At 43.9% G+C, this 14,040-nt stretch overlaps 1 protein-coding gene across 1 annotated transcript in view; it reads right to left on the bottom strand.

The window, feature by feature from the left end:
- The window catches only part of slit3 (slit homolog 3 (Drosophila)), a 295,699-nt gene that overhangs the window by 133,519 nt on the left and 148,140 nt on the right, over window positions 1-14,040 (bottom strand). Inside the window, exon 5 of the mRNA XM_069669598.1 lies at window positions 1,160-1,231. Within this exon, the coding sequence (XP_069525699.1) occupies window positions 1,160-1,231 (72 nt within the window). The remainder of the gene's footprint in view (window positions 1-1,159; window positions 1,232-14,040) is intronic.

Below are 14,040 nucleotides of genomic sequence, written 5' to 3'. Positions count from 1 at the left end.
ATTGCAGTGGGCCATATTGCGATTTCAATAAAATTTCGAATAATTGTTCGGCCCCTATACTATGATAGGATATAATCTGAAATATAAACCCTGCAAATAAAGGTTAATTCATATATCATCCTTATATACTCACCTTTGTTCTCCTTTAAATAGTTAAAATGTTGGGAAAGTTATCTTACACACGCTGTGTGACAGTTTTATACATCAATATATATTTTTGTCTTTACAGTAAAAAATATTTGAACTACATATTTAGTATTTTTATAGTCGCACCATTCCTTCAAATCTAGAAGTATTTAAGTCCTGCATCATACTGTACATTTACTACAAATATTGCCTGATATTTCCGGTTGTTTCCATGTTCAGGATCTCTTTTAGTGTCTGTAACAAAGATTTCATGTCTGGACTGCTCGGTGAGCTAAAAGGGGTTAAAGGGATAGTTTGGTTTATCTGAAGTGGGGTTGTATGAGGTACTTATCTTAATAGTAAGTGTACTGCGTACAGTAGATAACAGACAGCGCAGCCCCTGTTAGGAGAAGCCGGCTGGAGTTCCTACACAGAAGAAAAGCTAAACACCGCTGCGACGGGGCCACGAGTACAGCGTACTTTAGTCACCTAAAAGAGTCCTACAGTTATAAGACAATTTCAGTTTAGGTGTGTGTTGTATTTTATTTTGATTTTTTAGATTTTTTTTTGCTTTTTTACCTTTATTATAAAGGACAGCTGAAGAGAGACAGGGAGTGTGGGGAGGAGAGAACGGGGGACGACCTGCACTAAATGATCGTCAGACCGGCAGAACCTGCGATCAGCGCGTCGAGGACTGCAGCCTCTGTACACGGGGCGCCTGCTCTACCAACTGAGCCAAACCAGCGCCCTGTTTTATTTTATTTCTTTGTCACTGCTTCACCTTGGCGCCAGACGGCCCTTTCCCTCTGCACTATGTCTTAGTCGGCACATGCCTACGCATGCAGCACACGGTAACACAACAACTGTCTGGGTCAGCGGTTTATAGAAGACACAAGTGAAAGAAAATACTGAATTATGGAAACGACGAAATGCACCAGCAAAAAAATGAGATAATGATAAAAATAGGACTCAATCGATCAAGAAAGGGGGGATAAAAATAGATGGAGGGAAGGAAGGGAGGAATTGTGCTTACAGGTTTTTGACACTTGTGATCCCTCTGAAAGCTTTCCTCGGAACCGACTGGATCTGGTTCTCGCTGAGGTCTCTGTAGAGAGAGAGAGAGAGTGATATTAGTTGTGGTATTCTGAGCACTCAAAGTTATCTGGAGTCAAATGATAAACAAAACCACAAACATTTGATCTATTCCTCTCAAACACACACACACACATACACACACACACACACACACACACACACACACACACACACACACACACACACACACTGAGCCAATTACAGTACAAAGGCACAGAAGGAGAAAGAGATGGCGGGAGAGAGAAGGGGGGGAGGATGATATGACATTTATGATCAGTGGAACAATTTGGTCCAAAGAGCTTCAAAGACAAAAGGAACAATCAGGAATACTGCTGGCACGAGTCCATCCACTGCCTTTAAGAGTGTGTGTGTGCGTGCATAAATATGTGTGTGTGTGTGTGTGTGTGTGTGTGGTGAGTGCAGAGGCAGAGCAGGGAAAGCATGAAGAAAGACGAAGACTGGTGAATGTGTGGGTTTCGCATGTTTAATGTAAAAGTTTTTATTTGGTAACTCCGACAGCGCGGTGTTGCCATGGCAGACAAACCAAGCAATCACGTCTATTCTGAGAAACCACGCACACACATTTTAACACCACCATCAGCGGAGATATATGTCTTCTCTCCCGCTCTGTGGCGACGACTCTTCTTTTTCTGTTTAACACGCGAGGAACAGATACTTTTCCTTCCTCCGACATGAGCCGAATGATTCCTGACATGACACGACGGCCCGGCCTTAACTCTATTAGTGCTGTTTGTTGGGGAGAAGGTCTGGCAGGCAAACCAGGTTCAGAAAACACAATGTAATTAGAGAGAGAGAGGACGAGAGGTATGAAATATCAGACGAGCTAATCACCTTATACTCCTGCCAGTCAGCCAGGAGTTTACACACACACACACACACACACACACACACATATACGCGGAATCTACTTACAGAGCCAATCAGCACCAGCGCAAACACACCGCCACGCATGCCAGACAGTCCACACACACTCGCACAATCACAATAGAGCTGCACAAAAGAGCAACAGACCTCTGCTTGGACTTCTCTGCTTGACCTTGACGCACACACACGCTTACACACACACACACAAAAGTACACAGCATGGAAATCAGCCAACCTCTCTGTGGAGAAAGGTAATTATGTTGCAACCATATTCATAACATTTTCCTGTCACGCAGCTGAAATCGACGCTTCTCATTGGTCACTTTCTGCAGACAATTACATGCATGCACACACCTTTTAATCTGCTCGCACATGCACCGCACACACATAACCCCTCGCATACATACTGTATATATGCCTACGCCAACTAATTAACATGCACGTACACAGGAGGAAAATTGGTTGTGCATTATTCCAGAGCCAATCAACTTTTATTAGCGCCGCCGATGTTAATTGGTTATCCGTGCTCGGAAAACAGAGAACTCATTTCCTCAAACTAACAAGCTTTCATCGTTTTGGACGTTTTGCTTTCAGCGCTGTGTTTTTCTGGCTCGCTCCTTTTTGTTTGACAAGAGATGAGCGTTCCCTCGCTTTCAGTCCTTGATGGGAAAAGTATGTGCTTGGCATCGCGTATCCTAACGCAAAGAAAGTATGCGCAATCCTGTTCAGCGCTCAGCGGTAATGAAGGAGCACAGAAAAGCAAACATTTGACAGGCAGGAATGGTTTTATGATATTTTAATGTGCCGCGCGCAGCCGGAAAATATTCCCGCTGTTTACACTTGTTGTTTGGAAGGTTTTGACACATTTTGGGAAGGAATGGGATTTTTTTCCTCCTGTTTTTCTTCCTCCGTTGCTCCCATTCTGACAGTGACTGAGCAGAAAGAAAGCCACGCTGTCTATCTACCTCACCATCTCACTTCATCCACGAATCTAGCTTCTTTATGCCTGCATTTTGCATCTCTTTTATCCCGCCCTGCCCTCTGAGGACTGCTGACAAACAGCTGAGAATGATAACCACAGAAGAAGAAAAGCAGAACAAGATAAAGAAAAAAACATTCAAAAGTCATATTTCAGAGCAGTTCCACGCCTAATAAATCTTTTATTGTTTTGTTTACCCGCCATGATATTTATTTGTTATTTCCTAACAGAAGGAAAGCCATCCAAGTCAAATAAAAGCCATTATGAGACCGTGTGTCTCTCTTTATGACTCCAGCTGAGTGACTGACAGCAGCTCCGGGAGGCCACACTTTAGCCTTTCATAATAAAACTCACAAGTCACAGAGCCTTGAATGAAGATTTGTTCATACGGGTGCTTACTGCTCGTCCATTTGTTTGCAGTTGGTTTAAGGGAACAAGCACAGGCTGCACGGAGCGCTCGCTCTGTTTTAGGAGGTGTAAACGAAAGGCAGACACATCAACAGCCTTTTATTGGAAACTAGAAACATACAAAATGTTATTTAATGAGCACAACAGGATGCAATTTGTTAGTGCTATCCCCACAATGTTTTTATAGTTAGACAAAGTATGTACCATCATCATAAATGTGTTAGGAGTAATTGTTTAAAGCTGTGGGCAAGAGTTGTTTTTACTCACAAATACAAAGGAAACAGGAAAGAACCTCACATGAAGCAGATCTGCTTCAAAGTACGAATTAAAGCTCCTGTGAGGAGTTTTTTGTTGGTTATGAAACAGACTGAAATTAGATCTGATAACTCTATGGGACCTACAAAAGCAAACCAGACCATCAACGACAAGCTTTATTATTTCTATATAGTTATTTTTAATGCCTGAAACTGCTGGCGGGGGGTAGGCGTCAGACGAAGCGATTAACTGCTCGAGTTTGGTTTGTCTTCACACGGCAGCTTTAGCCGAGCAAAAGTGTGGATGCGGGAGGAAACTGCTCTCTGATTGGTCAGAATTTTCACGTGGGAAAGTAAACAAAGAGAGGGAACAAGACAAGCGGTTATCACCAACTTTAATGTACAGTTGTTGGAGGTTTTTTTTAACTATTAACCGTTCCACAGTTTGATCAGTTACACTGTCCTTTAGTTTGTGAAATTGTTTGGTCAGCCTCACCTCGTCGCTTCCCTACGTCTGTCCTCTACTCATCTTGCTGCCTGGCTGTGTGCCTGTCTCTGCACGTGTCAGCATCCGCTAACAACCCACAATGCACTGTTTTTTGGTTTGATCCCTATATAAGGTCCTACTTTAAGTCCGATTATCTTCTCACCTGAATCAACTGGAGCGTGGTTAATTTGGAAATGGAGCGAGCCTGGGGCGCTGCTTTAGCTCAAATAATAATATAAAAAAAAAAGAAATGGAGTGAGCCTGTCTTTTCTGGCGGACCATGGTCCGGTGGTTTGGTCTGCACCAGAGTTCAATTGCGTGTTCTCACCTGTCCAAACAAACCGGACGTTCAGAGTAAAGTCCGAAAGTCTGGACCAAAGCTGTCAGGTGTGAAAGCACCCTATAAGTTGAATACCTAAAAACTTGTCTACTGTTTAGCTTCATCAAGAAAACAACTGAAAGTGGCCTGGGAACAAAGACACACTCCAACAACTGTCGTCATACAATGATTCAAATGATGCAAAAATCTGATTGGTGGAGAGAAACAACAACAACACAGCTTTGGGATTACACAAACTTAGGTAGAAAATGTGTTCATCACGGACCCCATTGCTCATAGTAAGATGCTGATTGAGAAAACAGGCTTTCCTATCCAGGTCCACGTCTCCGGCTGCCATTTGGCTCAGGTGTGATACGACCTTGTGCGCTGGCGGATATTAAAAATATCTCGAATGCATCACTAATGTCTGAACACATCCAGCATCCAGAGCCGTGTTATATGTCTTCATGTAAACAGTTGTCCTCTCATCTCTCTGTGAGTCATACCTGCCGACCTTTGAGCAGAGCGAAGGCTTTCACCGAGAGGAGATTGGCCTGTGATCCTTGAAAAGGACACTCATTGATAGACTACCCACACAAACAAACACACACAAACAAACACACACACACACACACACACACACACACACACACACACACAGGGCTCATTTGGATAGCGGGTCGGTTTGTACAGCGGTGTCTAGCAATCTGCTCCCACATTTCAATTATTGGATTTAGCCTTTTTAGAGCTCCTCTATTGCTGCAGCGTTTGAGGGAGAGGCCAATTAATCTCCTAAAAATTCTATTAAAGAGACGGATGGCTGTTTGAATTATACATCAGTTCTATTAGGATGACAAATTCTGTAAATTATGTGCTACTGATTGTGAAAACAACCGCATATCTTTTGAGGAATCGGAGGATCTCGAAGACGGGATTGAGACGCGATAAACAACAAAACAAGTTCACGAAAGTTCAAGTAAGTACAAAGAGGAAAAGAAGAAAGAGGAACAAAAAACAGAAGAAGAAGAAGAAAAGGCGGTCTTCCATTATCCCTGCCATGTTTGTCATGGCTTCCTAAGTGCTGTATAATTGATTGAATTTGACCAAATGTCTTCCAGACCTTTCCTCCTTCCACCACAAAGACCCCCCACCCTCGCTTGGAGTTTCCCCCAGCCGAGGCCTCTCCTCTCTGGGCACGGTGACTCTCTGTGGCCCCTGGAAGTCTGGAGGGATTGAGGATGACAGCGGGACGCTCCTCGGGTTGGGGTAGTGGTGGCGATGTTGGCGTGTGTGTGTGTGTGTGTGTGTGTGTGTGTGTGTGTGTGTGTGCGTGTGCGCTCCCAGCTATCACCTCCTCCATATTAAGTTCCATTATTCATGTGAGGAGAATAATAACACTCCAGGTCACCCTTTGCCGCTTCGGATATTACTGTTAACCCTTTGACACGCACAAAATGCTAAACCAGGCCTCTTTGTGCCTCATTGGACACTGGTTTTAGGCCTCCACACACACACACACACACACACACATCGTGCATGCAAACACACTTTACACACACACAGACGCCTCAGTAACACATGCAGATATAAAAACAGAAACATGTGAACACACAACCAATTTTTCTCTCTGTCAATCAAACTTTTCTCCCAGGCTATCTCTCCCTACACTTTTCTGTGTAACAGCAGTCACCAGATATTAGACCGGTCCGCCCTCGGGCTCCTCCAGATATGAGCCAGAGCCACTCTGAAGCATTAACCTGCGAGCGGGAGGGGAGTGGAAACAGGCCTGTTTGATTTCACGTGTGTCTTTGTGTCAGAAGGCATCACAGGAGGTCTCAGTTAGACGGAGATGACAAGGAGGGCGGCAAAGGTGTGTGTCCATGTGTCAGGTAGAATTTGTGTGTCTCTGCGTGAGAGAAACAGCAGGCAAGTGAGAGCGAGAGGACGGGCCACAATGGAGAGTGTGCACCCCCCTGTGTGTGTGTGTGTCTTTTATTAAAAGAAGAGTGACTGTAATGGAAGAAAGAAAGAGAGATGACCCTTGGCTCGCCTCCAGGGGAGAGATGAAAAAGAGAAGAGGAGCGGGAGGAAAATTAAGGGAGAAGAAGAAAAGGGATAGAGAGAGGAGACAGAGGTGGCACCATTTCTTCTCTGAAACCTGAGCGAGCCTCTATGGTGAGCTTAAGCCTCTCACTCCTCTTCTTCCTCTTCTCTCACTTCCTTTTTCCACCCCTCCCGCTATCTCGCTCTCTCTCCCTCCCTCTGTCTGTCTCTTTTTCTCTCCCCTGGGGGCTGTAATTGCATTTAATATTGTTCCATAAAGAGAGTAATAAATATCGACTGCTGGCTAGCTCATATTCCCCTTGTTTTTTAAGGCACTGCACTGTAGGGTAAAACCAAAGTCATGCAGCAGGTATTACTCTGCTTACTGCCTGTGCTGTCGAAGTGATCAGATATCCTGTGGTATCCGTAACCTTCTGACCCATTAAAGAGCCCTTTATATTATTAACTTAATGTTTAGTGGTGCCTTTAAGTCACAATAAATATATGGAGCGGTTTTAATACCTGGGAATTCCTTCCTGTAGCTGTTAAAGCAGTATAAGAGTCAGGGACTGTGTCCACTAACAGCGTTTTTTTGCACTGGCAGCACCTATTTTCAATATGAAACCAATGCAGTTCAAAATTTTCAGCGCTCAGTGTCATAAGCGTAAAGCCAGCTGCTTTTCGTAGCTGCTCTCTCAGATGAAAATAGTTCAACTTTTGGAACACCGCCGCACTCGTCGATGTCACTGCTCCCAGACCGACCAATTAAATCCAGCAGGGTCAGGACTGACATTATCAACTTTGTCAACAATGGCCGGGGAGAAGCTAATCCTTTCGTTTTTTTCATGGGTAACAATTTCCAGGTCTAGAGCTGCTGCTAATGCCACGACACGATTCCATTGTTTTTACGTTTTCTTTGTAAAATTACTTGAATAAAAGCAAATATGAAGCATACAGAGCAATTTAAAATTGTCTAACTGTCACTACCAGTGAGACAACTTTTGTAACCTAGCAGCAGTAAGCTCCGGTGAGAAGCGCTCTGAAATAGAGGTAACAAAAAGCGCTGTTAGTGGAAACGGGCCCTTAAGATTCCTATTACAATTTTACAAACTGCATAAATTAAAAGAATAAACTGTTATGATATGTGAAAGATTAATAGGAGCACACTGACTGTAGGCATGTATCCACATGTCATAATGTATATGGATATTTATATTATCACATTAGAGCAAACAGGGAGGTTTTGTGGGAATAAATTCAGCCTCTGGTTATAAAACTCTCTCACCATTATTTTATTACAATTTTTATTCATAAGTTAAAAAGAAACATATTGCAACATTTATCCTTGTAAAAACATTCTGACTATAAACGCTGCATCTTGGCACTTCCAGTGACAGATACCTAAGACGTATAGCTCCGTGCATATAAAACTGGAACCTTCCCATTACAACCACACTCCTCACGTCTTGGCTCCAGAAGCACTCTGCTTGAGTGATTTGACTTGTGCCAACAAACTGTGGGGAAATATTACCCAACATGCTGGCAGAGGGCTGCAGACAGTAGGACTGCAGTGTGGGTCTTTGATATTTGAAAGTTTTACACTCATTTTTCACTGCCAGATTGTGTTATAAGTTTGGGCTAAAGACCGATGATGGTCTTTGGACTCAAGTGCATTTTCAATCTGAGCATTTCTTTTGCCTTCAGAGGTTTTCTCCCTCTCCAAGTTTGCAAGTTCTTGGTTGATTCTTTTTATTAGTTTTAGCTGGACGTGATTTTTCCCGCCCGAAGCAGATTCTGTTACCTGATGTTGCAAAGCTGCAGACAACTAATCTGATCCCTGTGCAGTTTAGACAATCAATTTTTTTGCAACATCTGTATAGTACTAATGCTGTATGGATGTAATATGATTGCTTTAACTGTTGTATGGACTTTGTAATGAACAAATCCATGCACAGAACAGCTGCCAAAGCTCTTTTATTATTAAGTTCAGTCAGAGCTGAAAAGAACACGTATGCAAATCTAGACACGGACGGCAGAACGCATTCAGAATTAGTAGGGCCCACTCCCTTAAGTATATGTGGCGACTAATTCTTTCTTTTTTTATCTGTAGAAAAAGATCATCATCAACGATCCATTAACTTACTGGACACGCATCCTCACATGCCCGTCACAGAAAGGAGAGAGAGAGAGATCCACTTGTACATCCCTCCTGTAAATGCATTGATTGCGGTGCGAGGGTTAGCAACTTGTCTTTAACGATGAGCCTCCTTCACGAGCGGCTCACCTGCCGCTCAAAAAAAAATGAGATCGCGGGTGAAAAAATCAAAAAGGAAGTTGTGTGTTATTGTTGTGTTACTTTGGCGACAGAGCGGACACAAACAAGGAGAGAGAAGCACACGGTTACTCAGGTTTAAATAGGGTGACGTATGCTGACGGGGCCCTACTGGTGCTGGAATAACTAATCTTCATGAAAAGACTTTTCTGGACTCAGAACTTTTGTGCTGATTTGTCCGGCAGGGTGCAAAAAGATAGCTTGTGTTGGAATTTGGCGCTGAAGCCTTGCATATTCCACACGTCACTGTTTTACTAGAGGTATTTTTATAGTGTGATATACTGCCAAATTGCTGACATATTGTCAACCATGACTGACGTTACACTCTGCGTTACAGCATCACATTGTTGCTTTTGCACACGATGCATTACCTGAAATCAGCTCTTCTTCACGGCCTGTTGCAGCCATGACACTTCCATGATGGCAGAACAGGGCGACTTGTCGTTTGAGCTGCTGTTTTAGAGCGGCAAAAGAAACTTGATTTTCTGTGTTTTTTTCTTCAAGGTTAAAAAATGATACTTTGTTGGAACGGTGCACAGACTGGTATCCAATACAGCAGTAAGTTATCTGTATCAGGACAACACTTTTTAGCATTCATGTCTTCCAAACAGCTCGTGTTTCCTGAAAGCGTTCCATTTACTCAACATAATAAATGTCATTTTTTTGCAAATGGATATCGCTGCATAAAGTAGTTCCCGTCAGACACACACTGCCTTCAGGTTCGTCCTCTGTATCCTGGTGCACTTTAGAAACGTCCCCCTTTTTGCCTTTCTCTCTCCAGTCTTTGTAATTCTTCATCCGTCTTTTGACTCGGTGCCCTTGCTTCGTCTTGTAACCTCGTCTCATCCCTCCTCCTCCCCGTCTATTCGACCGCCCCTCCCCCCTCCGCTCCCCGCCCTGTGATTTAATTAAGTGGGTGCTTTATGAATAAAAATATTGCCCCCCTCTATTGATCATGGTGGACGGGAGGATGACAGCGCTGGCTGGCTGGGAGGGGACGGGACGGCCACTCTCCTAACTCGCTCCATTACACTGATCTAAGTAAATGTGTGTATATGTGTGGACAAGTGACATTGTGTAAGTGTGTGTGTAGCCTCTAGACTGCTGTGTGCCTGTGTGTGCTTCAGTGCACGTTTGTGTGTGTGTGTTTGCGAGTGAAACAGTCATCAGGGCCAACAGGGAGCTGTAGCATCTAAATCAAACTAAGCGTTCTCAAAAGCTCTCCTGGGTCCTTGCAAATCCTTCGTTAGACACACACGCACACACACACACCTACATAGACACACGCACTTGCACAAATTCCTCAAACGCCTCCTTTGATACATACACTGCATCAGCATTATAAATGGACATTGTCTGCACTTTTCGTTTCCCTCTCTCTCTCCTGCTCCCTCTCCTCCTCCTCCCATCGCTCTCCGTAAGGCTGTAAGTATCTATTATGTTTTGTCGATACTGTAATTAAATTGGACAGCTTAATGCAATTCTCTGTGATCCATAGGCCTTTATGGATATAAAAGCTTTTCTGGCCCCGCGCCCGAAAGACGTCCAACAAATTTAGATGAGTTACCATCCAGAAAAAAAAATAGTTGGAGAGGTTAAGGCAGCGAGGGCGCACACATGGTCATTTGTAATTGGCTAATTCACTTTAATGTCCTGGACGCCATTTTGTTTTAATGCATTTTCTTATTTGAATTGTCATCCACAGGACTAAGCGATATTACTACTCTGCTTCTCCTCTTTTTTTCCCCCCTTGTTAGTTCTTCCTTCTCTTCTGGTGCTTTAGCTAAGCGATACAGCAGCCTCTTAGGGACATTTATGGAGCTAATAAAACTTCAGCAGCAAAGGATCAAGAGACGACATTAGAATGGATGCGGAGAGGGGAGATAGATGGAGGGACGGGAGCGTGGGATTAACATGCAGGCGAGAAAAGATAGAAACAGGCTACAGAGCAATAGATGGAAAGACGGGTGGATGGATGGATTGGAGACAGACACGGAAAGATATGTCGACCTCCTTTAGTATCTTTGATCTAAGAGGGAGGGTAATGCAGAACTGTCGCTCACCCTCCAAGTCCTTTAAAACCAAACCTAACTTTGAATCAGACTTCACCTGTAATGAGATTAATCTAAATGCTGCCACTTAAAACTAAATAAACCATAGTGTCCTTTAGGATTCATTGCTGGTATGTTCACACCTGTGAAATGGTAAATGGACTGAACTTGTATAGCGCCTTTCTAGTCATTACACCACATTCACCCTTGCTGCGACAGTCACATGTCGAAGTGTCCTTGGGCAAGACACTGAACCCCAAATAGCTCCAGAAGGCGCAGCCATCGCGCATGAATGGGCATAGATCTGATTGGAGATTGGCTCTTAGGCCTTTGCCATCAGTGTGTGAATGTGTGTGTGAATGGGTGAATGTGAGATGTAGTGTAAAAGCTCTTTGAGTCCATTTACACTGATGGCAAAGGTTGCTATGCAAAGTGCCAATCTCCAATCAGAGTCTAAGCATTCACACGCAGACGCACACCGATGGACTACATGCCTTCAGGAGCAATTTGGGGTTCAATGTCTTGCACCAAGGACACTACAACATGTGGACTGAAGCAGCCGGGGACGATCCGCCAACCTTTCGATTGAAAGACGACCAACTCTGCCGCTGGGCCACACCCGCCCCGTTCGCTGAGGGATGATATCACTGTTTTCAAGTGTTGTTTTTCTTGGCTCGTCCACTTTTATTTTGAAAGCCAAAAAGCTGAAAGATTTCTCAACTCACAGAGGATTGTGTAATCCTTCAATTACAGTCAAAACAAAGATACACAAGCAGAGGGTTTACAAAAGGAAAAGGGATATCTTATCTACTCTGTGAAATCAACAGGATATATAATCAGGTTGTTGGTGATTTCTTTATCTTTAAAAAACTTGACAAGAATAAATTACAATAAAACATATTGGTAACAAGAAATGGCCAATAACAGCCCTCCTTTGAGAGACGCAATGAACAGCTGAACCGATGATTCATCTCGGACCTTTGATTAAACAACACATTTGATAAATGTTAAGTCTTGACCTGCAAACATCTGTGAAACCACCCAACATTTAAACAGATACTTGTTTTAATTGGAGGTCTCTTGGGGTCAACAGGCCGGGGCTTACGTGATTAAGGATGTTTGGTAATTCATGAAGCCTTACTAACAGGAAGGTAAAGTGACATTTGACTGAGCTTATTGACACAAAATACTTTTTAAAATGCATCTCAATCCAACACATCAGCATCACAAAGATACCCATGTAATGGATTCCCCCACGTGAACTGGATGATCCTCCGAGAGAAATGGATCGGACTCATCGCGGCTGACGGGGGATTTAGAACGGAGATTCTCATTTTGAGAAAGGCCAAAGCTCCTTGACTAAATGGATTTGTTCTTTGGGAAATTGTTCAACCAACATGAGGCTGTTCGAGAGCCCCTAAGTCCACAGGCCGCTGTGTGAAGCTCGGATTTCTTACACCAATTCTCTCTTATCTGCAAGCTTTATATGTCTTTAAATAAAAAACCCTGGTTCAAAAGATTCTGAGCGAAATAAAGTGGAAAAGAATAACAGCATCTTTTAGCAGGGATGCATCCTGTTGCATGACTCTTTAATTTAAATGTTGACATAGGATGATTGTGGCTGCATTGGCTCGTCTTTCCGATAAGGATGAACCCAACGACCTCTTTGACTCGTCACTGCACGGCTGAATCTCTGTCATGGAAGGAGAGACCTTTTGAAGGAGACGACTAGTTATGGAGACTGAAAGGAGGAAGGAGGAGCGAGGACAGGAAGAGAGGGAAGACAGGGGTCGACAGGAGGGCGAGGGGAAGTAATATGAGGAAGGGGAGGGGATGAAGATGGCAGGTGATGGAGGGAAAATGGATAACGGGAAGAAATGGACGATTGGAGGGAAACACTGAAGGGGAAAATAAAGAGAAAGGTAGATTTGAGGGAAGGATGGAGGGATTAAAGGGAGGTATGGAAAAGAGGAGAGAGGAGGGGGTGTGAATAAAGGAGCTGAGTGCGGCGTTTTGCCTTTACAAGCATCTGGGGAGCACCTCAGCACCCATAAATAATACACCGCAAATTAGCAGATTGGAAAGAAGAAGGGGACTGCAGGAAGTGTGTGTGTGTGTGTGTGTGTGTGTGTGTGTTTTGTGTCCATATTAAACACTTTGTACGGCCTGCTCAGTACCCATCCTGGTACAATGTGTGTCTTTGGGTGTGCATGCCCTCTGTTTGTTAGTATCTCTCTGTATATGTGTATGTTGTGTGTGCCTGTGTGTGCGCGTTCTGATCCGTCTCTCAGCAGGTCAGCGTTGTCAAGGTTACCGCAGGCCATTTTGCCGGTGGGCCAATTAACTTTTAGCACAGAAACAGAACAGAGCAGCACCAGGTGTCTCTACGGTGCAGGGGATATAGAGCCCGCGCGCGTGTGTGTGTGTTTCTTTTGTCGAAGTGTATACTGTAGTAGCAGAGAGAGAGGATGTGTGTGTGTGTGTGTGTGATAAAACGAGACGATGTGTGTGCGTGAAAGAGAGGAAGCGAGAGACAAGAAACACAGCAGCCTTTGTTGTCTCTGTGTTTGGCAAATATCTGCGCGGCCTTTCATGATGCTGCTGAGAGGAGAAGAATACGAGCGAGGGGGAGACGCGGGCAAATGTGCGTCGCAGCACAGCGGGACGCGAGAGAGTCGCCGCTCCTGTGTGACGAGGTGACATAATGTGTTCCCTTGTAAAGAGTGACGCAGTCCCTCGCGTCAAAAGAAAGTTCCTGAAGTCACTTTGGACTAACCGTCATTATGTAACAGGAGGATGCTCATCTGAAAGTTGCCTGTTTAAATACTGTTTAAATGTTACTCCTCTTTTTGGAGGCAAAGTTAGCGCTGCATTTAGCACTATGACAAGAGCTGCTTTGGCTTTAAAACCTCATGAAAAAGTAACTTAACCTTTGAACTTGGGTTTTTTTATGGCATGCAATGTATGGATACTCCACGGTTCAATAGGACACTCATATTGTCTTTGCTGGTATGTGTGTGTGTTTGTGAGAAAGGGTGTGTGCGTGTTCGTGTCATTCTGT

Source organism: Semicossyphus pulcher, unplaced genomic scaffold (assembly GCF_022749685.1).
Source record: "Semicossyphus pulcher isolate SPU_LCO1_2020_fin unplaced genomic scaffold, fSemPul1.0.p SCAF_2, whole genome shotgun sequence".
NCBI lineage: Eukaryota > Metazoa > Chordata > Actinopteri > Labriformes > Labridae > Semicossyphus > Semicossyphus pulcher.
The sequence above is the reverse complement of the archived record's forward strand: the minus strand, read 5'-3'. Positions and strand labels throughout refer to the sequence as shown.